Raw genomic sequence first — 23669 nt, forward strand, 5'->3', positions numbered from 1 at the left:
GAACACGAGTTTTCAGAGTGCTGCAATCATCTCCAGCCCAAATTCAGATCAACCAAAGGAAGAGAAACAGTGATCCATTGGCACAGACAAACTCCAGCTTGCACGTCGTCCTCCAGCAGAGCTAAGGCAGAGAGCATCACCACAAACCCACAAGAAGAGCCACGCCCATTTAATAACCTATAATTTTTAAATATAACATTTTATTGCTTAGATGGTTTGATACAGAACAAGTTTTACTTTTTATTTTGAATTTGGAAGTACTGTACAACTGAAAAAAAGAGGAATAAAAGTACCAAAACTATGTGTGATTCTCTGTTCATGTGGCATAAACCAGTCTTGTACACAATTCGTAGCAGCAGTTTAAGTTCCCTTTAGAAAAATATGAATTCTACACATTTATTACTGTTTCCTGCATGGGATGAAATCACTAGGATTAAACTTCCTTCGTGGAGAGAGAAGAGAGAGAAAGGAGACACACAGAGAGTAAAGAGAAGATGAATCATTCTGAAAATGGAATCAGACTGTCACATAGCCCCCTAAAGTTATTTCACAACAGCCTCAAACAAGGTTCTCTCTTTTTTTTTCTTTTTCCTTTATTTTTTTTGCGCTTTCACAGTCAAGTGCTTAATGTAGTGATTGAATTATCTCCATGTTAAGTCCATTGCAACTCAGGCAAAAGAATTTTAGAAGATTTTTTTTTTGTTTTCTTTTTGTTTTGTTTTTGTTTTTTTGTTTTTTGTAAAAGCCCTGAGAGAGGAAAAAAAATAAAAAGATTCAAACGAAAATCGTATAGAGACAAATTAGCTGAACATGCAAACTAAAGCCTAAGATTCACCCATAGTTTAAACACATTATAAATTTCACAGTTTAATATTGGGGGAGGAAGGGAAACAAAAAAAACCCCAACAACAGCAACAGTTCTCAGTCAAACTCAACTAATAAAAATGTCAATAAAATGTGGCAAGACCTTATACTCTACTAGGATATAGATAAATGCTAAATAAAGCTTTAAATCAATAGTGATTATTGCTAGCAGATGTCCCGGCAGGCTGCTGGGAATTAATTACTTGCTACATTGTTCTGCAGCATATAGTTTAGTAATGGCTTCTCCCCCACAGTATTGCGCAGTTTAGTGTGGAGAGTTGCAAAAAAAAAAAAAAAAAAACAAACCAAAACAAAACAACAAAACAACAACCCCAAAATAAACAAACAAAAAATTACAAAAACAAAAAAATACCCAAAATAATAATAATAATTATTATTATAATTATAATAGCAATAACAATTTAAGGGATGCGTGAACTGGTTTTAATTAAGTAGAATGCACCTGGGTAGAGTTTCAAATGAATCATTGGTTGTGATTGATTTATCTATATCTGGCGTTAGCTTCGTTTCTGAACTGGTTCAAACATCCCTATTTAAAAATTAAAAAAAAAAAAAAACCACAAAACACAAAAAAAAAAAATAGAAATCACATATACCTCAACCATTTTTTCTTATTCTATTTGCAAGAATATTACTCAAGAATGTTTCTCTTCCTTTGAATTCTGGACAGTGAGATTTCAGTCTCCAGAAATTTTTCAGAGAATTTTTAATATATAGATATATATAGATATATATATTATATAATATAGACTGGGTCCGAGGCCCACTTCCTCCATGTCTGGTGAGAGCAGGAAAAGCGATTCTGTGGTGGGAAGGAGGGAGGGTCACAGTGCGGGCTGGGCTGGGCTGGGCTGGGGGGCTGCAGTGGTGGAATAGCACAGTGAGGCTCCGGCAATGCTATTATGGCTCTGTCTGTCCCAGAGGTCATGACTGAAGGACAATTAACAAACAACAATAACGACAACAACGACAAGAACAACAAAAATGCTGGGCACTCCTAAAAATGCGCAGCTACAGTAGGATACATTTCGTTTAACCCCTTCAATATTGGAGGCTGGAGTGTCTGTCACCTGTTGCCGGCAACAGGAGCCATATGGAGAAATTCCAGCTGCCAGCATTAAAGGGGTTAAATTACTGATATGAAATTTAGACACACACCTCAAGTCTTCAAGCATCAACCCCAAAATCTCAGGAAGAATTTATTTCTTTTTTTTTTATTTTAAATTAATTTTATTTATTTTTAACATGTCGTATATCTGTAGTTTTATCACCAGTAGTATTTTCTTGCTCTTAGAACACGACAGAAGCAAGACGAGGGTAAGGCTCGCATTTCTCTCTTGCTTTCCACTGGAAGACGGGATAACTTTGCTCTGTGAGTGAGTGCCCGTCACCGAGGTGAGGGCAGCGAGGTCACTGCGGCACTGGCGGTGCCCCTCTCCCGGTGCCCCTCTCCCGCAGCCGGGGCTCCGCTGCCGCCCGTGCCCACCGCAAGGGAGGGAGGGAGGGAGGGAGGGAAGGAGGGAGATGTGCCCCGCACAGGCACGGTACCTCGCTGGCCTCCACGGGACGCTCTGGTCGGAGGAAGGGGTTCATGTAAAGTACAGTAGAAGAGCTGCAACAACAGGAGGAGGAGGAGGAGGAGCTGGTGAAAGCTGATGAGTCAAGAACACTCCGAGACGGGATCCAAGCTGCGCTACGCATCTCCGTGGGCAAATATTGCCCATTGGCTTCTGCTGACTGCAGAGACAAGCGAACTGATGGATTTATAAAATAATAATAAAATAATAATAATAATAATATACTGAAGCAAATCAAACATATGTAACAGCGGGTGCATAATTTCCATAGGTTACGTTGCTATGTAACTCTTCTCTGTATACACGCTCAGTCCGTGAGGGCCAGAAAAAACCCCTAGGATTTAGAAGACACTTCTAATGCTGAAAAGTGGAAACAAGCATGAGGTTGAAATTAATTTGTGTTTCCTGCTTTTGGCTTGAACCACTTTGAACACCTTCAACTGCCACGTTGTTCGTGCCTGGAACAGGCTTAATGCTCCACCATGTGGCAAATGCAAGAACATCTACTGAGAAAAAAAACAATAAATCAACATCTCCTCGGCATCTCCTCTGACTATTTCATATGAAATTCACATCATTTTTCTTCCAGTTATTGGCTATGGTATCCAAGGGCCTCCCACCCCACTGCCCCATTTCCAGCTCAGAGAACAAACACAGCGACTATCACAGATATACAAGAACAAGCTCACGCACACCAATACAAAAGGTAACATTAATGCTTAAATGAAAAAGGGTCCTCTCCAAATAATTCTTTAAAATATTAAAATCATTTTTGAAAAAAATCTATAATACCAAAAGATCTAATAAAGTAGTAAGGCACTCAAATCAGTATATACTGTAGTCTCTTGCATTATTATACTGAAAGGCATATGGCACCACGTCCAGTCTGCCATACTCTTCCCCATAGCTGTAAGGTCGCTCTTCCAAAACCAGACTCCAGAAACCTTGCTCTGCTGGCTTCAGTTTGCCTGCTGAGACGGGTCCAACCTCCAAGCAAGTCATTCCACCCCCAGGAGCTGAGGCGCGCTGTCGGCAGAGGCCAGGATGTGATTCATGGGAGACGGAGCGTTGTGCATCTCCAGCAAGTCTTGGATGAAACCCGAGGGCCTCTCGTGCTCAGAGCTGCCCCGCGGTTCCTGGTCCTTTGCCGCGTGTTTCTGCACGCTCTTGGCGGGCTCGGTGAGGCAGGCACCGCTCCTCTCCTCTCCGCAGGGGGAGTCCGTGACCGTGCCGGCCAGGGGCTCGCTCCGGCTCCCCGCCAGGGACGAGTGGCTACCGACGCCCCCCGCGGAGTCGCACTCGCTTTCGGAGATGGGGTTGGTGCCGCTGTGGCTGGACTCGTTCTCGCTGTCTTCTCCGCACCGCGACTGCGTCTCCTCCTTGTCGCTCTCCTTCCCATGGTTTCGGGCATTTTTGACTTTCTGGTGGATGCGCTGGTGACGGACCAGGCTGTGCTTCAGAGTGAAGGTCCGTTCGCAGGTTTGACACTTGTAAGGTCGCTCACCTGGAAGAGAATGACAACACAAAGTCAGCTGTGAGGTCACACATGCGCCTCCCTCTTGTTTCAAGCAGCATGAAACACTTTGCACTTTGGAAATTCACAAATTGAACATCACATTTATGCAGATTATTTGCTTCTGTACTAGCAAACTAGCTGATGGAGTGCAAGCAGGAATACAGGTAAATGCCCACGGCACAAATGGAGCATTGAACTAAGTGTCTACGAGCTTGGCGAGGCCTGCACTGAGGAGGGAGGAAGGCCGTAAGCACCAGGTGCTCACCAGCATCCTGCCTAATTTAGTCAGCAACTTTTCTGGAAAAAGTTTACAGTCGATCTCTGGAACTCAAAAACCTTTATGAAATCAGTCCACTACGTGGACTCCCTGATGCAGGTCAGCCCCAGACACATGTGGAGAGAGAGAATACTTTCCTCAGCAAGAACTCATTGGAAAACAAAGCAACCACAACCCCACAGACAAAATTCTCCCAAAATACAAACCATGCACACTGCCCCAAGGTGCTGTCTGCCCTGAAGAAACAAAAGTCCCACCCCAACCTGTCCTCCTTTTCCAAGTGTGCCTCTTAAAGACTTTTCAGTGGTGCAGTTCCATCAAGACACCATCTTGTGCCAATGAGCATCAGACTGAGACATGCAGTAGGCAGGCAGAGGTTTCTTGCACACTTCAGTGTGTCCCAAATGTTCCTCTTCTGAGTAAACAAATCCCAAAACCCTACAGGTATCTTTACTAAACCTCACACATTAAAACTGAAATATAAGGAATGTGCAACCTGACAGTATTTTGTCAATATAGTTGAACAAGTGGGAAGGAGACAAGGAGAAGAGTCAACCCACAGCATTGGTGCAAATTCCTCAGCTGAAAATATGTGTATCTGACAGTAGGGGTAGGCCATAGTTACATTTATGAATTTGAAGAAAGCACTGTGCCAGGTTCCTGTTCCACACCTATTCTATGTTAAAACATCCTTCAAGTGTCAAATAAGAAAGAGAAACAAACAGGAAAAAAACATACTGACAAAGCCCACAATAACCCAGTAGGCAATGAAAACAATTAAAACACTGAGTATGGAAATGTCCATGGGCACACATGGTCCATGGAGGTAAAGCTCAGTACTTTGGATATCAGCATTTTCCTGAAGCTTCTGCACTTGAATGAAAATAGGCTCTAGAAAGGGACCTGTCATGTTTCACTTGTGGCTCAGTGGCAGAAGAAAACAGGTCAGTTTTGCACTCAATAGGTGAATATTTATGTTTTAGAAGGGTTGAAGCTATTCAGGCATTACTCTCTGGTGTAGTTTTCTAAAAATCACTGTAAATTACAACACAAATATTTTGTCAATGGCAAAGATCTTGTCTTCAGCAGAGAGAACCTTCAAAAGACACAAAATGTCAAAATGGACCAGTTTTCCCATGTCAGAGCAGCTTGCTGGCAGGTAAAATACATAATTAATAAGGATGAATGATTAATTCACCTTTGAGCTGGTTCATGGCTTCATCTCATTTGCAAGGCACTGTTGCAATCTGCCTATCATATAAAGCAATCCCACTGCCCAGTCAAGTCACTACCAGTGTTCCACCTTCCCTGCCAAGTGACCACTGGATCTCTGCCTTGCACCCAAGCAGCAGGTCGCACACATCATCAGCATGTTACCCATATTAGGCTCAGATGATCAGACAAAACCAAACTCTTTCTCTCTCTCTCTCTCTCTAAACTTTGACTCAGAGGTGAGGTCTCATTGATACAGTTTCTCCACTGCTGGTCAAATATTGGGAAGAAGTAAAGCCACACACGCATGGCAAGAAAGGAGTCAGAAGATGCCCAGGGATCTCCACACTTGCCCTAACCTCTGAACTCTCAAGCAATCATGGGGAAAAGAGTTTGGGAGTTGAAAATAAAGCAGTGGCTGCAATTCTTGCTCCCTCCATAGGCTTTTTATGCAGCATGGGGGACTGGGGCAGAGAAGACACCTTGCAGATACCTTTAGGACTAAAAGCAGTGTCTCCAACCTCAAGTGCCGGCAGCAACCGTGCACCTCCAGAGCAGACACCTCAGTCTGGTGGGACACCTCATGGTCTGTTCTGCCCTCAAGCCTCCTCTTACCTGTATGAGACCGCATATGTCGCGTCAGATCTTGCAGAGACCAGAAACGCTTGTTGCACACAGTACAGACTTTCTTTCTTTTGTCTGCTTTTGCAGTACTCTTAGCCCCATCAGTCTTTGGTTTGTCATCACTGCTCTTCTCAGTGGACTTTCTCTCTGTGCCTTCCCCCTCAGAGATGCTTTCGCTCTCTTCATTCTCCTTTCCTGTTGCCTCAAAGTCCACAGGAGACTCCACTACCTTCAAGTCCAACGGAGACTCTTCCTGCTCAAGACCAGAGTCATGCATCGAGGGAGCTCCTGCATCATCCTGAATGCTTTTGCTTTCATCCTCACTGCTCCTTTCATCCTTTCTGTCCTCACGAATGTGGGCCTTTTTGTGACGGCTAAGAGTGCCAGCAAACTTGAAGGTTTTGCCACAAATGTCACAGGCATGTTTCCTTTCAGTCTGAGAACTGCTGCCTGCACTCTGGTCACTCTCTGCCAGCTTGAAGTCCATTAATTTGCTGGCAAAATTGAGGTCAAGACTTTTGTTACTTACAGAATCTTCCTCAGGGCCCTCTTCATATCCATCCACTTTTTCTTCAGCATCCTCTTCTGCCAGAAGGGAATCGGCCTTCTGCTCCTCCTTGGGGCCGTGCTCACTCTCTGGCAGCTCTGTCATTTCCTCTGACTGCTCCTTCTCCCCACAGCTCAGGTTCAAGGCTTTGTTTCCTGTAGCTAGTGCCTCTGCATCCGCCTGGCTCTCTGCAAGGAAACACAGAGAAACTTTCAGTGGGATTCCCAACTACCAGCTGTGAGTCTGCACAGGGACCCAGGAGCATCGTTTCTGATCAAGCATCCCAACATCTATTTCTCTTGTCTATGACCTAGGCCAGCAACTTACAGCTGAAAAGAGATGAAAATACCACAGAACCCAATTAACAAGATGATACAAACTCTTTCACAAAATGCTTTCTTTTCCAAAACAGACTCACAAACTCAGCAGCTTCCTGCAATAATTTTTAATATAATCACTTTTAACCAGAGAACACAAGACACCGAAGAAGAGCTGAGGTCACTATTACAAATAGACCATTCCAGAGGCACATGGATGTATTACTAATAAACTTGTGTATGAAAAACATGAACACAGACTGAAATAATATGCAACCTGCATATTTATCAAACTAATTTTTGTGTAGCAAGAAATGTTTTTCCAAGGAAATGTAAAGGCCTCACGCAACCACCTGGTACAACTAAATGTGAATACTTAGTGCAGACAGTAACACAAAAGTTAGCTTAAAAAATTGGGTATACACCATGAAAGTGGAAGATGTGTAAGTTTGTCCACACCTGAGTCTTTGATATGCCACTTGGAATCAAAACGTAACAGGCTTTGCTGTTTCACAGTTACCTCACAAGAAGACAAAAATTACCTAAGATGTGGTCCTTAATGGTGTCCTATGCTTACTTACCTGTCTGCAGCATTAATGTTGCTAAAGATGTAACAAATGTCCAAAAAACTGAAACAGGTAAGGTGCTTAAGGAGAACAGAGGGCTGGAGCTGTTCTCCTTCCAAGCTCCACACAAATAGTGCATTAGTAAATAGGAAATAAGCTGGTCAGGCTCTGGAGGCCAAAGCTGCTGCTGATGTAACTGCATCCCCAGTGCCACTTCCCAGGAATTGTTCCAGGACACGAAGTTCGCAAGTGGTGCTTTCTGAAAGCTGAAACTTTCCTTTAAGTCCTGCACCCCGCCTCCTGCCTATTGACAGCAAGCAGCAAAAGGAGCCCACAACCCAGCCAGCATTTCAACATTCATCTGCAAGAACGATAGCTGCTGAGTAACTCCAGGGATTTAGAAACTCTAGGAGAGCAGTGCAAGCTCTCTGTTTGACACAGTACAACATGTGCTTGTCTCCAAACTGCCCAGATTTTCTATTACAGGCTTTTTCCCTAAGCAAGGAGTAAAAACAGAAGATAAGAAGATGGTTCTCAGGCACATATTAGTTTGAATGTAGTCTTGCAACATGATTTGCACTGGGCCCATCTCCTCTCGCTAGTGATAATAAATGGCCACTAAACAAATGTCAAAGTGAAGCAGTGTTTCTGGTGATAGTGAATGATCACTTAATAGTGTGCAATTCTTGGTATGCTTTTTCTTGGGGGAGTTTAAGGGGGAGAAGTGACCTATCACAAAAAGTAATCTCACCTTTTAATCAGAACAGATCTGTTTACACAGACAGTGGATTACACAAAGTTCATTGCTCATCTAATTATCTGCCCGTTAGAACACGCAAGCAAGCCCTAATCTGTGTGTAAGGCCACAGAATGTGAGGATGGGGACGTCTGAAAGCAGACGTGGGCTGCCCTGTCTCATCCCCTGTGAGGTCAGGAAATGCTCCCCTGATGGGATGGATGTGTGTTGGGCTGAAGAAAGGCTGCCAGCACAGCACAGCACAGAGGGGGTTCATTAGGGAGAGGGGCAGGAAACCATGTGAGCTCTGTTAGGATGGAGATGAGTGAAGAGCACAAGGAAACCAAGATGGGAAAAAGCTCCTCTTAATCGTACCCAGAGGGATGTTCTGTAACTCTTTATTGACCAAACAGAAAACAGTGGATGCAGAAGGAGATTTCCTTCCTGTTTTTCAACATGAAACATCAGAAGCAAGGTGAGTGAGGAGAATGTGCATGGGTGGCACTCAAGGTAAGAGCAAGCCAAAACCATTATGTCTCTTAATACAGAAGTTCCAATTTCAACATTCAATGACATACATCATTCATGATTTTCCAATTTTTCCATAACTTTTTCTTCTTCTGCTTCTAGTATTTGGAAAAATAGATCATTTTTCTTACTCATTCTTCAGTATATTCTCAGTATACTCATTCTTCAGTGAATTGTACTTGAATTCTATCTCCTTTCCTCTCCTCTGTGCCCTGGGCCTCTTCCAAGCTGTTATTCTGTTCTTGCACATGTGGCCTACAACTACATTTTCTGGTGCACAAGAGAAAAACACTTCAAGGGATAGGTGGTCCACAGGTAAGTGATGTACTGGCACAGGCAAACAGATGAGGTCTATATAAAGAAAAACAAACCCTTAAGTTTAAACAATGTGCCTTCACAAAGGGCAAAGCCCACTCCAGATCCTAGGAACACAAATGTACAGAGGCTTTCTCTTCTGAAGCTCCTCTGGGCAGGGCAGCCCTGAAGGAACATTCAAAGCTCAGGTGGTGACATAGCCAGAGATATGCTGACACATGTACATGCTTGGGGGAGCGCTCTTCCTCCTCCCCTGCACAAACCACACCTGCCCTTTTCCTTGTCAAGAAGGAATTTCACAGGCCCCTTAGGAAACTTCATGCATGTACCTCACATAAAGCAGCAGTTCCTGACTAGCTGAGCTGCTCTGTGGTTATCTCCAACCTGTGCAGTTGGTTCTGCAGCTGGTGAAAAAGTGAGCTGCTTTGCACAAATCCTGGTTATTGGGGATGGGTGAGAATCAGCCCAGTTCTGCCTCTGATGAACTGGAATAGCAGCAGGGAAGCTGTGAAGGTGTGTGGTAAACACAATGGTTGTGAAGACAATTGGCCAGGTCCAGTGTGAGACTTCTCCTGCAGTGCAAGAAATGGCTGCAAGGGTAGTCTTGCACTGGCAGCTGCTTCATCCACTCCAGCAGAGGTTAGGCCTGGCCTGCACTACTGTTTTCTGCCTTCTTACATGCCCACTGTAGCAACAGAAACCCTGCTGGCCACACGGCTCCAGCAGGCTTCTATCTTACACAAGGAGGAGGATTTTGACTGAGCCTTCAAATCTGGGCAAACATCCCTCCAACAAGACAGAGCTCCTCTCACATGGATAATTCCCATCTCCAGAATTTGGCTGATTTATGTTGCAGAGCAGTCACTCGATTCCAGGCAGTGAAAGAAACAGGATGCACAGGAAAGGCCTGCTGTTTCTTTTGCCCCTTTCCCATTTTTCACTTACTGAGGCTGTAAAATGCTTTCCAGTCCACTTGTTATCCCACAGAATTTACACTTGGTGAATCAAGAGGACAAGAGCAGCGAAATCCACTTCTCAAGGCTTCCACCCACTGCCACTTCTTCAGCAACCATGGGAGCAGCACACGTTACACCTTGTCGTGTGCAACCAGCGTGTCACTCCCCCAAAATGAAGAGAAGAAGGTGACACTATCTGAAGATCTCAATTCTGACACCAGAGTCAAAAAAGATGTGCAGGATAAGGAAGAAAGAGGAGAAGAGCAGGGAAGTACGGACATAGGGAGGAAGGTGACAAAAAAACCACTGGTAACTCAGCTGCTGCCTCGTCAGCTCCTGGGAAAAAAAAAACTTCTCATGAGATGTATTCATAAGCTAAACCTCAAGGATGCCATCTGAGAATCCAAAAACTTTTCCGCTTGCATGAAAGAAACCACTATATAGATGTAGCCAAAATCATTTTTCCTTCAAACTGTGGAAAGACAAGACTGCTTTGCTGAAGTCTATTTACAAATCAAGTAGCTGTCTTTTGTCAGCCCAGTGAGAAGAATCCACTTCATCTTTTATTGGTGGCAAGAAAGAGGAGGGAACTGCTTCCCTACATATACAAACCAAATTATGAAGAGGGACACCAAATGTGAAAAATTTCAGATGAAAGAGGAGATACAGATCAATGTGGGGAGCTTGCTGGCATGATTCTTTTTGTACATGGTTTTATTTTTTCCTGGAACTATGGTGGAATAGAGAGTAGAGCTTGAGACACTTCAAAGTTAGTAGACAAAACAGGAGGTAATGAAAAACATTTTGGTGCTAAAGCAAGTGTTTATTGACAAACATTCCTAACATCCCAAGAGAAGAGTTAGAAAACCCATTAGATAAATAATCCTCAAAATTGGAGTAAACAGACCACTGGAAATGGATATGGTACAAGCAGTTGGCATTATCAGTCAGATGAGCTGATGATTTACTATCTTCCCTACATTAACTGAAATAACCCCAGCTTGTTTTATATTTTACAATAGAGGCAGCCACCACTAGGTGGTAGCAGTTCTAGTAAATTTGGGATTTTTTGGACTCACACACACAATGCTGCTTCTACTTCCACTCATGAACTGGAGAACATCTTTTAAACCCAGAGAACCCACTTGAAAAATTTTGGGTGTTATCTTCATCCATTTTTATTGTAAACATTCTAAATAATAAAATTCAGCCACCTTCATTACATCACCTGCAAACACTCAAGTTAAATATTTAATCATCCCTCACACGGTTGAGAGAGCTTCGACTGTGTCTTCATGCCTCGTGAAATGAAAATATTCAAGCTAGAAAAGGACTATTTACAGTAAATGGAACTGAATATGTCTAGGGAAAAAGAAAAACAATTCTGGGAAAAAACACTTTCTGTCTTTAACACACACTATGATTCCCCAGTACCTTTAACAGAGCAGCTGAAGTCATGATGAAAAGTTTTCAGGATTAGCTCTGACTGCACCTACCATGGGGAAATCTGCATTTAAGGTAGCAGGGGCAAAGCCCACACTATGAGCTTATGATGGATTGCACCATTCAGCAGAAAGGCAGTCTGATGTAGAGCTGCCAATACAGCCAGCAGGCTATACATCGTCTCCTCAGTACCTTCATACAACAGCTCTAGCACTCAGGCTAGAGCAGCAAATGACTCTTGCTTTACCCTGAGCTCTGGCTCTAGAGCGGCTGTTAAACTTTGCCTGACACTAAAAACACGATTTCAAGCCCTTTGTCCTCTAAGAAATACCCACAAATGTAGTTCAGAGGTACAGACAGCTAGAACAGTTTGGAAAAAGTCCCCCACTATACCCAGGGCTCACATGATTTCTGGAGGGATCACAGTGTGCAGATATCTAGAGCAAAGATGAATTCTGCTAAATGCTAATCAGAAAATTCACTGTTGAGTATACTTTGTAAATATTTGTCTAGTTAACACAGAGCAGTTGTGTTCGACCCTCTCACATCAGGGGCAAGTCTCTTTACGAAAGGGATCTTTCCTTATTAAGTTCTCTTTCTCCATTATGTAAGAGATAATCCCTTACCCCATTCCTATCCTACATCTCTGTCAGCTGTATTTTATTGCAAGAGGGGAGCATTAAGACAGCCCTAAGGAGACTAAGGCAGGGCTGCTTTAACATGACGAAAGTGGGCAGTTAATTAAGCTGCTCCACATTTTCCTTGTATGCCTCTCTGCCAGGACAGCTCTCTGCTGGTCTGACTGCTGTGAGCTGGGGGAAATGCCCTCAGTTTGCTTCAGGCACTTTAGGCCATTCCCTTCCTCCCCATGTAGCAAAGGTATGAGCAAGCCCCATCACTTACACAGCCTCCTCATCTCTAAATCCTGCTCTAAACCACCATCCTGTTTTTGTTTTGGTTTAAAACAAGACCAAAAGAAACCCTCTATAAACTTGTTCCCATTGACACTCTATTGAATTGCACTTCCTGTCTTACACCTCATCCTAAAGTTTTGCTTCATTTATGGCTGACCAAACACCATCCAAGCATCTCCCTTCATTCCCTTTCCTTCTGGCATACAGTGAAATCCAGATGACCACTCACTTCCAAGGACAGCCTTCACAAGGACTCTGCATGTGAGCCCTGAGCATGCTGCTTACCCACCCAAAGAAACCACCTCATTTTAAACTTAGCATGGTTTCAAATTCTTAGTTTACTTCCACGGATTTGGAAATTCCTTTTTCTTGGACAATGGAGGGAGACCACAAGTCCAAAGCTGTTGAATGATTCTGAACTGAGATTAACCACTGCCTGGTGAAGCCAGTTATAAATGCTAAGCTGTGCTATAAAGTGCATGTGGTAACTATAACTGTGTGCACTATTGGATCTGGGCTCCCTCCTCGATGCCTAAAGCTGCTATTTGAAGACACAAAGCACTGACAACAAAGCCAATTTCAACAGCATCTATCCCCAGTGCCTCCCAGAAGATGATGCTAGCTCCACACCTCAGCTCCATCCATGTGCTTGCTCCTTTAGGGCTGTTGTGCCAGCCAGATCCGGGAACTGATCTCATGACTACCAGTCCCTCCCCTTGCCCTTTAAATTTTTTTGGGCAGCTGGGTCAGCTACAGCTGCAGGGATGAACAGTTGGGAACAGGTCGAGCCAGTACTGCCAATAAGTGCTTTGTGTTATCCAACCATGGCCCAAGGCCCTGTCTGCCGGGGGCAGGTCGAACCACTCTGACCGGCCCGGCACCGGCTGCTGAGAACATCTACCTTGCACCCAAGTCCTACCCACCCTACGTGCTGCACCAGTGCTCGTCTAGCAGCTTTAGAAATGCTTGCCTCCCCACACCACCAAAGAGCTGAGCTGCTTTAGGACCCCTCTGACTATAAAGAAAGTCTTCAGTCGACTCAAGTAGAACATTTCAGTTTTATTCTGCCAGGAAAATTGTCAGAGGTGAGCACTTTCAGAGCCCTTCCTGCAGACTTTTGTTCTTGGAGGGGATCATGTCATAACACGAGTCTTTCTCTCTCAGGCTGTAGCCATCTGTTGTCTGCATAGGCAGGATGGGCCCACGTGACACTGCAGACACCATGCTACAGCCCTCTGAAGTTACAGGCTGTTAGCATGGTAACGAAGCAACTTAGTCTCTTCATGATAGGCAAGATCAAACCATGTCATAACAGGTCCCCAGCACGGCAGATTGCAAAGCCAGACTAGTACTGAGACCTGTATTACCACATTTGGATCACTGCAAGGCAACCTGCTGTATTAAAAGAAGCAGAAAGGATGAGAGAGGCTGGCAAGACAGCAGACTTTCCCAAACAAACTGGTGCATGGGGATGTAAGAGAAAAATCCTGTGCACACTCTGTGCAATCTGATCAGCAGCTACCCTGAGGTTGAGAGTAATAACTCATTTGTAATTTTAACTACCCTGACGTGCAGAGCCAACTTCTTGTTGCTTTCAAGTTTGTTACTTCCAACAATTTTCCCATGAAACCAGCTCAAAGTGACACAAAGTGACGCTGTCTGTACTGGAGGTGTGAATAACTTAGAGCAACAGCTCCCTTGTGCAAGCAGTTTTCAGGCAAGGGACATGTACCACCATCTGCTGAGCTTCCTTCTTGCACCCATCCCATTTGGTCAGCACAGAGTGTCTGTGCTCACCCTGGGTTTTGTGTCAGCTCCTCCTTTCTGGGTGAACGCCACTCACCTGCCTACAACGGAGCCTAGCATGATCTGACAGCCAACCTCTTTCACTACTGACAAGACAGAGGGGGCAGTATGATGGCAGGTGAGCTTCAGTGCAGATTAACACAAGGTAAAACAATCTAAACTGTACCTTTGTGATGCTGACTACAGTACTGGCAGGTACATCCAGGCAGGAGGACTCAAAGCCATTGCTGATGTCTCTCCAGGATCACTGACATGGCCTGCAGCAGCAGTCAAATTAAAATCAGACTGCATCAGCAGGCTCAGAAAACAACTGGAAGGACCTGCAGACAGCAGCTCCATAAACAGGTTGTAAGGGGAGTGGGCAGGGATGCATCTCCAAGCACGCGACCCTAAGGAAGCAGTTGTGGATGCTAATAGAGCCTTAAGAGCAACAGACCAGAGGAAGTGGCTGTGTCCACATGCTCACACTAAAGAATACATCCTCCTGCTACCAGTGGAGACCAGAGTACCACTGCTCCAATGTGGAAGGGCACTTCTCACATTCTTATGCTTTGCTTGCCTGCAGTGTTCAGCCCAACCAAGTAAAACTTGGCCTTGGTGTTCTGAACAGCTGGGAAAAATTGTGTGTACCACTGTAAGATCCAACATCCTCTTCCTTAGGCTGGGGGATAAGCACATTTCTCCACAGATAGCAGCTGGCAACTCCAGGTTTGTGGAAATTCTGCTAGATTTGGTAGAAATGACACCACCTTTCTGACAGGGGAAGGGCTTCTGGCCTGACGCAAGATAAAATGTATGAATTTACCCTGCTCTGTTATAAGAAACTTCCTTGGTTTTCTTCCTTTGCCTCTGTTATTGCTTGCTGATCAACCACAATATCCTGACTGCAAGCTCCTCAACAGCAGGCTCTCTCTGGAAATGCCTATCACCTATGAGAATTGGACACAATTTCCATCAAAGCCACAGGGCATCTCTCCACTGACTTCAGTGGAATCAAGGCCCATACGTTGAATAAGCAGTAAATTATTTTCCCTTAGGAGAAAGTTTTTCATGTCTATAATTCATTTAAATGACTAGAACAGGGGAGGGACTAAGCACAGGAAAAGTTGAAAGAAAAGCCAGGATCATGCAGTGCAATGAGGACGGCAATCCTGCAAGACATCTTTGTGATGAAGAAAGAGATTGAGAGGATAGTTACTTGTAAAAGGAGATCAGCTCCTGTCACACCTTCCACCTCACACCCAAAACCCCTGAAAACACAGGCACACCACCCACCCCCTGCCACAGCCAGCAGCCTCTTTGATACAACATTGTGGGTATCTCTTTCACTTTCATCTTCTGAAAGTTGGCTCTGTTCTAGTTAACATCTCAACCTGTACCAGGGACTCCCTGCATCTCACAGACATCTCAGGAGCTGCTTCTTTCTCTTCATTTTCTTCCAGTGTCAACACAACTTTTTAGATGCATCACGGTACTGCTTTTTTGTAGGCTTTCAATTCACTCTTTCCTTTTAGATGCCTGCTAATTCACCCATAAATTTATGGCTACAAATATCACTGTTTTTTGCACTTCTATCTGGCTTCATTCACAATGCAAATACAAAACTTCAAAGTCAAGGAGAAATCCTTTTGCTTCACGGTAGCCCAATTCCTTTCCACATTTCTTTTCAAGCATGCAATGACAGGATTAGCTAAGGATTAATTACTTGAAACTCAACCTGCATCTCAGGTCACAATTTTCTCATATTTTCAGCACTTAAAATCTTTGTATCAATCAAATATTTGTCATACAAACCAATATTTGCAACAGATAAAATATACTTCTTTCCACACAGATGTCCTAGCTGGGGGTCTCAAAACCCAAACAAAAATTCCACTTACTGTGCAAACTCCAATCCTCCCACCTGAAGTTGCAGTGCTTTCCAAAAATGTCACCTTTAAAGGCACAAAACCAGAATTTTCAGGAAAAGCAGTTTTCTCTGCCTTCTGTATTTGTCCCTTAAAGGCAACTGCTCTTCTGATAAAATACATTTACTCACTGGAAGGTAACCTAAAAAGTCAATGTGATTTGATTTTTTTATTAAGTTTTTCCATACAAATAGTCATGGCCTGTAATAAAATACATCTGTGCCTAAATATTGACTTGGGACTGACTGTAAATTTTGTTTAGCAGCACAGCAGGACTAGCCTAGTCTGCCTACATTTCATAGTAGCCAACTCTTTGAAGAATGTCTTTTTCAGTATAAAGGGTCACCTGAATAATCAAAGCATGTAAGATCAGTCCTCAAGGTATCTCCTGCCACTGCTAGCAGAAACATGTTATTCACCATGGTAATTACAAATGTTGCAAAATAAAGATGTTTACAATTTTACTTTGATTTAAATCATAAAAGCAAAGATTAAAACTGCCTCAAAGTCCTTTTTTTTTGGTGACTTGTGACCTCCAATCAATAGGAAACACTGAAGTTCATGGGCTAGATATAAGAGTTTTCTATTTATTTATTCCTTTATTTTGTTTATAGATATTTCTTTGTATGGTTTGTTCCTGTTGTTGCAGCAAAACAAAACAAAATCAAAAAACCTCCTCTGCCATTAAATCTCGCTTTTTACAAAATTTAATCTTGGGCCAATAAGACCTGCCAGTACCCCTCTGAAAATATTCTCAAGTGATTCTTTGCAAACAGATTAGGTTATCTATAACAAACTGGTGGTTAAAAACAACCATTACTGTAATTTTATACCGTACCTAGTCTGATCTGCATCCTATAAAAAGGAGCAAAACCAACTGCATCACCTGCAGGGCACATCTTAGTCACAATTCTGAGAATTAAAAAAAAAAAAAAAGCAGCAAACTGTGTCGAACATAGGAAAGTAAATTATACATTAAAGACATCAAAAGAAAGAAAGTATTAAAAGCAAGTGCTCGAGCATGTTCAAACAAAACACAGCTACTGCATTAGGCACTGTATAAAACCAAGCTATGCCAAATTCCCAGTGTCCCACTTGTGAGCTCACCATTAAAATAAAAAGCCACTGAGGAAGGTGTATGCTTCTTCATGGAAATGTTTATGAATTAAAAAAAAAAAAACCCACCAAACACACAGTGGTGTTGAGGCAAGGTTCAGCAGGGCAAAAGCTTCCCTGAGAGACACTTCTGGTTGCATGAGGGATGTGGGTCACTGGTAGCATGTGCATTTTTGCACTTTCACAAAGGAGAAATAGGATCTTGACACCACATGGAAGGTGGCCTCTGTGTTGAAATTTTATTGAACATGAATGACAGACTTGCAAAAACCTTCTTACATCTGTATGGATACAGCAGTTCAAAACTCATAATATACAGATAGCACTTAAATGCTCAGAATGATACACCTTTTCCTCATCCTAACTTAGACCACTTACATGAATTACCTCCATAACAACTTTTCTCCAAACTGACACAGAAGAGCTAGGTCCTGCTTTTTAGATCAAACAACTGCTTTGGGGTTAGGTTTTTTTTTGTAGCAGTGTTAAACAGTCAGCTTGCCTGCTGTGATTGCCTATGGATCACATATCCAACATATGCAGTTTGGAAGCAGATCACTGGGAATTTCATCTCTTCCATTCACGTTAGCCTGTTCATCCTTTCTCTACCCAGGTCAGGGAGCAGCCATCAAACACAGACATTAATAAAGTTCTCTTTTTCTCTTTACAAAGATTAGCTAATAGATTTTTTTCTTAACTAATTTTAAAAAACAGAGCTATCTGACAAGTCACAAGTTATCTGCCTGTGCAATAGGTGGGGATAGGAACACTGTGCAGTACTGTCAATTTCTCCACAAGAAAACCAGTTTGCCCATCCAGAAGATAAAGCCAACAAACTGCTGCATCTATCACAGAGCTGCCAAACTCCCTGCATGCCACCAACACCTGACACCCACCACAAAAACACAGGGCTTGCTCCACCTGAATGCAATCCTCAGGCCTGCTTTGGCACCACCTCCCTGGCCAAAATTTCCTCCACCTTCCCAGCTTAGCTTTGCCCCTCCCCTCCAGCAGGCCCCATGGACGCTGCTGCCACAGGGGAGCTGCTGGAAACTACCAGTTTAGAAAGAAAACACTCATGCCATCTGAAGGCAGATGCCCCAAGGCCAGCCAAAACTTGGTGTGGGGTGGTCCTCCAGCAATAAGTCTCTCTCAACACCGAGATGATGATTAGAAAAGAGCTCAGTATTATCAGTGCCAGATATTCCAGATCACTGCTGGAATGTGGATTACTGCCACTGCTGTAGTATCACCAAAATTCTGTATCTGTGGTGAGGATTTAGTCCTGTTATGGCCACAGTTGCTTGCTCTCCTCGTGGGGATTGCAGCACAGGCTTTCTAAAAGGACAGTGCCCCCTTCCAAGCCTGGTGGTCGTAAGGGAGACAAGTTTTACCAGTATAATTCACGGCTGAGTGAATTTTCCTGTCTTCATTAAGGGTTTACACCAGTGCTGCTACCTTGGAAGTCTGCCATCAATAAGCAGGTCAAACCTCTTAGTCTGGGAAAAGCCTCTCCATTGTCTTCTGTCTCATGGACAGTTCTTCAGTAACTATGTATTTTTTTTGGAGACCAGGGTGTTGGAAAACAATTGAGATATGAGTAAAGCGTTCTCCTTCACCACAAAGTAAACTGTATGCTTAATAAGATGAAATAATTTGGTCTCTGTGGACCAGAAAACAATAGCCTCACTGTTGCACTGATATCTTTCAAGTTATGTCCTCGTGTCACCCAAAGCAAACTGTAATAGGGACTGCTCCACAGCTCAGATTCCCTTTAAACCCCTTAGCTAACCTCTTTTACCTCTTCAGGTTTCCCTCTTTACCACAGTCATTTCAGGAAACCTCATTTTCTTAAAAAAAAAAAAGCAGCAAAAAAAGTGCTAACTTTTATAAGGCCATACTCAAATCCCCTATGTTTCTTATAAACATCCCTAATTTTTATTCTTTATGCCAGGAGCTGAGATGCATAATGAAGTAAATAATATCAACAACTGTGACTGACTTTGAAGGGCACAACAGCAAGTAGAGCTTTGCCCTCTCCCTCCAGAGCAGGATGAGAATCTACTAATTACTTTATTGCAGTGTGGGTGGAAGAATGAGGGAACTTCAAATCAGCACAGCATTCAATGCAGTATTTCCTTTATAGTGAAGAACAAAAAATAACCCCAGACCTAGAATAAATCTCCCTACCCAATTCCTCCTTTTGTTTACACCAGGTCTGAGGTTACTTACACAGCAGCACAATGCTAGAGATTCCATACACATCTCCACACCTTAGGGCATGTGCCCACCTTTAGTTGTCTATCTCTGAGGAGAAACTTTTCCTAGAGGCAGGCTATTATGTAATGCTCAGGATGAGCAGTTTCTCACATCTTCCTTTGATCTGTTAAATAAAAGCCACCACAAAGAAAAAAAAATGCTAAGCACTATATTATTTTATTTTCCTGCCACAGTTCTACACCTATTGTCTCTCATTTTTAGAGATCTTTTTTATCATTACTGATGCTAACAAACAGCCATCAGAAGCAGAAAAATAAACCACGTAAGGCACAATTAAATACTCAACATACTCCCCTTCAAGACAAGAAAATAATAACAAAACAACTGAAACCTGAGCCTCTTTCCAGCTACACTAAATTATGCCACTGAAATCAAATGCTTATTAATGGTTTTATTTACCCTCTGATACTCAAAGACACGGAGATTATTCCATTTCTGAAAAATCTACCACCACCACTGTGCAACAGCAACAGCTAGGGATTAGCAAAATAATAAAGGAAAATACAATTCAGACATCAGAGAAAGGAAGATTCCTCCACAGAGAGGCCCTTCCATGGGGAACAACCTCAGGATCTACAACCTACTGTGAGCACAGAGCATTCTTACCTGTGTGACTGAGCATGTGCCGCTGCAGGGCACTCGCCCATGGAAAGACTTGAGGACAGTAAGGACAGGGGATATTTTGCAGGCAGTCTGAGTAAGTGTTCCTCTTCCCTCTCAGCAGCTTATCCTTGGCAGTTTCCTTCTCATCCTCACTTGTTCCATTTCTGCCACTTTCTTCCTTGAAATTGTCAGTGGACTGCAGAAATGGGCTAAATTTGTTAGTGTCTGTGGTAGCCAGCATCTTCTCTATGCTAGCAAATTCCCCACTTGACTCCAGATCCACACTACTGAGAAGTTTGGGCTTATTTTTTGTTCCTTTCTTTCTACCTCTTTTCTTAGTCAACCCAGCATCAGCAACAGGAGACTGCTCTGGATCACAAGCCTGAGACAGGTCACTGGGCAGGCTGGAGTCTTTCTGAATGGTGCTCACGATTGTCACTTTAGCTTTGGCATTCCCTGATTTGTCACACCCAGCGGAGCTGCTCACTGCCTTGGGACTGGCATCTGCAGCCTCCGTTTTCAGCAAAGTGGGAGCAGAAGACACAGATGAAATGATCTGTGCAATGGAAGCCAATGGTGGCAGCTCTTTAGTTACTGAAGGCTTTGGCAAGAGAGGTGGTGGTGGCTTAGGCCTCAGGGGTCTCAGCAAGGCAGCATTGCCAGGGAGAGCTGGGGAAATGATCGGGACAGTCAAATGCAACGAACCTTTCAGTGGCTGGGGATGTCTGACACCCCGGTTTGTTTCTGAGTTCCCATTGGCACCAAAAACCAAAGGACACTGGAGACAGTTATAGGCTTTATCACTGTTCCCAGAAGCAGCCAGCTCTTGATTCCTGGCTTCACAGGGGACATCATCTTTATCCTTCTTCAGGATTTTGGGGATGGACAGGTCAATAGGCTCCATGGAACAGTCATAAAGGGACAGAGATGAACCAAACAGGTTCTCCTGCTTCACCTGCACAGCACTCAGGCTTTTGCTCTTCTGAGAGAAATCCAATGGCTCATCAAAATCCATGGGGAAGTTGCCCACAGGTTCACGTTTGATGGAAACGTGAGATGATGTTCCCAGCAAGAAGCCGTTCTGTGGCTCCAGGAAAGGCGTCATGGGCTTGTGGTCCATATAAGTGCTGTCCTCCAATAAAGAAGGGTCTGTCTGGCTTTCCTGGGCACTGCAGTCCACCATTAAGATGTAATTCTCGATCTCCTTTTCCTGCACATGCAAGTGCTGCTTGAGGATGTGGTGAATGCAATTCCTCTTGGCCGAAAAGGCCGTGCCACACTCCTTGCACTCGAACGGCTTCTTCTTCTGGCAGCCGCTGTGCGTCCTCATGTGAATGCGGAGGGCCCGGTAGTGCTTCAGGTCCTCTCCACACAGCTTGCACACCGTGTCTGGTGAGCAGAAGGCATCCACCATCTCTGCAGCATTGCTGGTGACATATTCAATGTTCTTCTCAATATCTTTCCTGGTTGTTTTGAGGTGCTTCTTTCGCAGGTGCCTCTCACAATTGGCTTTCACTGTGAAGGGGTAGTGGCAGATTTTACAGATGTAAGGCCGCTCCCCGCTGTGCGTCCGCAGGTGCCGGATCAGCGCTGCCTTGTCAGCCGCGATGTAGTCACAGATGTTGCACTGATATGGGGAAATACCTAAGTGAGAACGGATGTGAGCTCTCAGGACACCAGAGAAGGCAAACACCTGGTCACAGAAACGGCAGGGGTACAAAACTTTCCTCATGGTTGGGGTCTTCTTGTTCGCTGCCCCTGCAATGATGGCTTTGAGTTCTCCTTCTGTGACTTCTTGTTTGATCTTGGCTTCCATACTTAGAGGCAGGAGAGCTTCAATGATGCTGTCCTGCTCCAGCTGTGTCTTCATTTCGTGCTGAGTTAACGGCTCTACTTTGGGTTGGAGGAGCAACTGTGAGGAAGGACTTGATTTGGCTCCTGGCTGGGGTAGATGAGAATTAGAGGCAGATTCCACTGAGTTCTTGATCAGCCTCAGAGGGGGAGGTGGGAGGCTTGGGCTGATGCAGCCAGGGGAGGCTTGCTGGGCACTGATAAGAGGAGGAGGTGTAGAGGTTGCGACAACTGTTCGGGGCGTTACCAAAGGCTTTGGCTTCAGTGGTGGCATATGCTTGAAAATAGACTGCACGGGGACAGAAGGTGCCTTAGAAAGTGGAGGAAGACTGATTTGAGGAGGAGCAGAAGAAGCCATCTTCAAGATCTGCTGAATATCTGCCAGCTCAATGGCAGACTCATTGGAGATGGGTTTCACCACAATACTGCTGTCAGGCTGGATAATAAAACCCTTCTGGAAAGGCTGCAGCGAGAGAAGCTTTATGTTTTCTTTTGTAGGGGGAAGGACTGAAAATGACCCTCCCATGGAGGCAGCTTCCAGAGGAGAGAGGCTGAGCAGACTGGTGCTGCCAGGTTCCTGAGGTAGGTTACTCTTCAGAGCTCTGAGCCGCATTTCTTGGACCTCGTCTTGTGTATTGTCCTCCTGCTTGACAGGCTTGATGTCTTTGGTGTACTGTAGGCCCAAGGATGCCATGAAGACTTTCTGGTCTGGGCTCTCACCGGGTGGGGTTGTGGACTGTGGCTTGTGCTTGTCTTTTCCCTGATCCACCACGTGAGTTTCTGTGTGCAGTTTGAGTGCCGAAAGCATGGGGAATGCCTTGTTACACATCTCGCAAATGAATCGATGGAAGTCACTGATGCACCTTCGCAAATTTGTTTCACACCAGACCTGCAAGACATGCAAAAATATTTAGAGTAGGAATCTCAAACTGCAAAGGCATCACAAGCTGCTGCAAAACACAAACAGTTCACTCTCTCTTCCACTGACTAAGTTAAGAGGTTTAGAGCAGCCCTCCCCTACCCGGCATGAAGATATTCCCACTTCACAGCCTTTAGTCTCCTAAGGGGTATATCTGAATTAGGAGCTGATTCTCCACAAGTTCCCTTCTACAAAAGTAACCTCCTTCAGAAGGCTATTCAGGCTCTCAAATTCTTTTCCATCCTAAATTTCCCTATTAGAAACTTCTCTTGTGTCATTGACAGGACAGGAGCCTCAGCATACTATACAGCAAGGAACCAGGCAGTAGACTATCTCATTTAGCTCTACTACAAAGAAACCAGGAGCAAAGAAAAGAAAAGAAAAAAGAAAAAAAAAAAAAAAAAAAAGAAAAAAAAAAAAAGGCATCCAAGAAGCTAAACCAATGTAAACCAACCAAAATAAAATCCCCCAAAAGCAGATCAATGAAACTCAGAGCTTAAAGCAGAGTGGTTTTTGGTTAGGGAAGTCTGATTACATTTATTCTCCCAAGAAAAATACTAGTAGAGGGCTGGCAAGATCTTTACAGACTTTAAATACTTTATAAAACTTCTCTCACAGTGCAAGCAAAATTATTACAAAAGGAAAATACCAACATTCAAATCCCTTAATAACTTTAAATGTCTGTCATTAATTACAAAAGAAATAAATTTTGTTTAAAAAGTTCTTTCTTTTGATATTTTAAGTTTTATACAAAAACTGTAACAGACTGACAGA

General features: G+C 43.8%; 1 protein-coding gene across 8 annotated transcripts in view; it reads right to left on the reverse strand.

Annotated features, from left to right (window-relative positions):
* Nucleotides 1-180: 180 nt before the first annotated feature.
* Nucleotides 181-23669, reverse strand: part of RREB1 (ras responsive element binding protein 1) — a 122317-nt gene continuing 98828 nt past the window's right edge. For 5 of the 8 annotated variants that reach the window (XM_054633038.2, XM_054633046.2, XM_077180984.1 and 2 more), the window contains 3 exons: nucleotides 20129-22865; nucleotides 6083-6826; nucleotides 181-3966 (listed from right to left, as the gene is read on the reverse strand). In XM_054633038.2, coding sequence (XP_054489013.2) covers nucleotides 3461-3966; nucleotides 6083-6826; nucleotides 20129-22865 — 3987 coding nt within the window. In that variant the 3' untranslated portion in view covers nucleotides 181-3460. The remainder of the gene's footprint in view (nucleotides 3967-6082; nucleotides 6827-20128; nucleotides 22866-23669) is intronic. The other 3 variants (XM_054633070.2, XM_054633081.2, XM_054633086.2) reach the window with 3 other exon arrangements.

Source organism: Agelaius phoeniceus, chromosome 1, assembly GCF_051311805.1.
Source record: "Agelaius phoeniceus isolate bAgePho1 chromosome 1, bAgePho1.hap1, whole genome shotgun sequence".
Lineage (NCBI taxonomy): Eukaryota > Metazoa > Chordata > Aves > Passeriformes > Icteridae > Agelaius > Agelaius phoeniceus.